Source organism: Egretta garzetta, unplaced genomic scaffold (genome assembly GCF_000687185.1).
Source record: "Egretta garzetta isolate BGI_Z169 unplaced genomic scaffold, ASM68718v1 scaffold372, whole genome shotgun sequence".
In the NCBI taxonomy this organism is placed as follows: domain Eukaryota; kingdom Metazoa; phylum Chordata; class Aves; order Pelecaniformes; family Ardeidae; genus Egretta; species Egretta garzetta.
Genome location: NW_009258889.1, coordinates 874,120 through 876,988, shown reverse-complemented (window position 1 = coordinate 876,988; position 2,869 = coordinate 874,120). Strand labels below are relative to the sequence as shown.

Below are 2,869 nucleotides of genomic sequence, written 5' to 3'. Positions count from 1 at the left end.
GCATAGCGCATCACGTGGGTGGCACAAGGAACACAACCGCAGCAGCCACAGGGGACTCGCACCCAGCCAGCCACAGGAGCCGCTTGATTCTCAGCCTCCCCAGCTATGGCAATGGGGTTGCCAACTTTCTTCTTGGCCAGAGCAAAAAAATTACCCAAAGCTGCTTTTCCCAGTGCCAGCTGCCGATCCTAGGGTAGGAGGTTTAACCGCCTGACGCTGGCGGGGGGGGGAACAGCTATGGAGCCAGGCAGCGAAGCAGGGCAGCTTGTGCCAGCTCTTCCTCTGCTGCGGTGCAGACAGGGACCACCCCATGAGGACACGATGTGCCCAGGCCAGCCCGGCAGAGGGGACCCCATCGCAGGCAGAGGGCATGCATCCCACCACCTCCTGCTTCCTACCTTGAGCCGGACGACGTGCGGGATCTTCACACCATTGAGATAGCATTTGATCTGGGGAATGCCGCTGCCGGCTGCGACGGGCTGTGGAGAGCAGGGAGAGCATGAGCGGCTGCCAAGTACAGGACAGGGACACACTGGCCACCTTACCCCTGTCTCCCAGCACAAGGCACACCAAGCACACCCTCGGGGAGGCTCAGAGACGAGGCCAAAGCCTATCTACAGGCTCTGGAGGTGGTCTTGAGGGAGGCACCCACTGCCCCTGCAGGCAAACGTGCTAGAGAGGAGTTGGCTGGGTTCTTGGGGGACATTAGGGTGTTCCCACCACCGTGCCATGGCAAGAGGCCCAGTGCTGCAGAAGGCTCACACCTGGTGGCCAGGGAGAGCAAGGGCAAAGCCACAAGGAAGACACTGCTCACTCAGAGTGGCCCATAGGGAGCCATCACCCCCTCTCCCAGCCATAACCAGCCCCAGTCTCTGGCTCATCCTCCAGAGCACGTCCCCGAGGCACCCAACCATTCTGCTTTCTGCCAGCACTCATGTACGCCCAACGCAGAGAGACTGAGCCAGGACTGAGGCTTGCGAGAACTGCGCCCAAGACTGGAACACACCCTCTGCCCCAGGCTGCCAGCGAAGGGCAGCACGTCCAACAGTCTGACAACCCTGGAGAAACTCAACGGCACAGCTGGAGCCAACGCCGAGGAACTGGGGCTACCAAGAGCCAATTCGGCAGAAATACATTTGCTATTACACAAATTCACATGTTTTCTGAAGACACAATCCTGCTTCCCCCATGTAAAGGGCAGGAGGCACAGGGATGCCCTAACCCAGAACAGTTCCAAACTCTTACCTCTATGAAAGCAACGATTACGGAGCCCACCATCACCACGCTGGCATTCAGGGTGGCCCAGAGTAACAGGGAGAAAGACAGGCCCCCTTTCTCCGTGAACTTGTCAATGTCTGGGGAAGCAGCTCAAGGAAAGGCCCGTATCGGTTGGGTACCATCCCTCCCACAGGGATAACGCGTCGCTAAAACGCTTCTTGGACTGCGGCAGCGCAGCAGATCCTGTGCACTTAGGGCAGCCAGGGCTGCTGCGAGGAGCCTCCTCCATTACAGCAGTGCATAGCCACAGCTCGGCCCCGCAGGGCGGCCGGGCACTGAGCAGCACCCTCAGCAGCAAGCTCTGTGCCACCAAACCCAGGCGAGGAAGCGCTGCCATCTCCCCCGGCACCCCTCTCGTGGCTACCAGGAGCAGACATCCTGCAGCTCCCAGCTGGCCAGCGGCCACAGCTCCATGGGAGGATACTGCCCTTCACCACCCGGTACTTCAGCCCAGCCAGGTTCTCCACCACGATGTCAATGAAGCACGCGACGAGGCCGGTGAGGATGCCAATCATGGCACAGATGACCCAGCGCTTGATCTCCACTGTCCGGAAAGCCTGAGGGACAGACAGCTATCAGATGCTGCTGCCGCCCAGCCTGGCCCCCGCCAGCGTTGGGGGGACTCCAACCCACCTGGCCACCTTCCCCAATATGGCCTTAAGCCTGGCAAGGAGAACTGCCCAGGGAAAAGCAATGCTGCCTGACCCAGGATTGCAAAGCCTGGCCACAATTTACTTATTTTAAGCCAGTGCCCTTGCCCTGCTGTGGGATCCCTAAAAGCAGACATGCTTCTCCAGCTTTCCTGCCTCTGTCAGGCCCCTGCTGTTGGGCTGCTTGCTGCAGCACAGACTCCCAAAGGCTGCCTGGCAAGGAGAACTGCCCAGGGAAAAGCAATGCTGCCTGACCCAGGATTGCAAAGCCTGGCCACAATTTACTTATTTTAAGCCAGTGCCCTTGCCCTGCTGTGGGATCCCTAAAAGCAGACATGCTTCTCCAGCTTTCCTGCCTCTGTCAGGCCCCTGCTGTTGGGCTTCTTGCTGCAGCACAGACTCCCAAAGGCCGCAGGATGGCTGCTTCACATGGCTCCAGAAGTCCCCTTGCTCAGGGATCTGCCCTGTGCTGCCTGGCAATGCCACCGTACGCACCCAGGCTAGCTCCTGTTCGAACTGTCCCATGCTGGCTCCTTGCTCCTCAGGTTTTACGGCTCATCACAAGCTGGTTGGTGCCCATATACCCACCATGGCTCAAGCACAGCTTTGAGCATGACCTGTCCTGGGGCAGAGAAGCCCCCCCAGCAGCCAGGTAAGGGGGAATGGTGTCCCTGGGCCATCCCAGCTGCAGGGACGGTGGGCAACTGGTTCGCAGCAACACTCACGGTGTGGTTTATCCTCCTCTCCTCCTCCAGGAACAGCTGGTTTTCACTGTTGTCATAGTCCAGGCTCTAGTTCAGGAAAGGGAGATGCTGTTACCATCTAGCATGGGGGAAGACACCCGTGCTGGGGAGGGCTGGCCTCAGACCCTCACCCCTGCCCCTCTGCACCCCTGCATCTTTTTCCTCCCTCAAACCCGCTCCTTTCCTGCTGCAACCCCT

The 2,869-nt window shown here is 59.5% G+C and overlaps 1 protein-coding gene across 1 annotated transcript in view; it reads right to left on the bottom strand.

The window, feature by feature from the left end:
• The window catches only part of LOC118451634 (H(+)/Cl(-) exchange transporter 7-like), a 22,568-nt gene that overhangs the window by 7,733 nt on the left and 11,966 nt on the right, over positions 1-2,869 (bottom strand). The window contains exons 6-9 of the mRNA XM_035889692.1: positions 2,654-2,719; positions 1,703-1,835; positions 1,246-1,355; positions 399-479 (exon numbers count right to left, since the gene is read on the bottom strand). Coding sequence (XP_035745585.1) covers positions 399-479; positions 1,246-1,355; positions 1,703-1,835; positions 2,654-2,719 — 390 coding nt within the window. The remainder of the gene's footprint in view (positions 1-398; positions 480-1,245; positions 1,356-1,702; positions 1,836-2,653; positions 2,720-2,869) is intronic.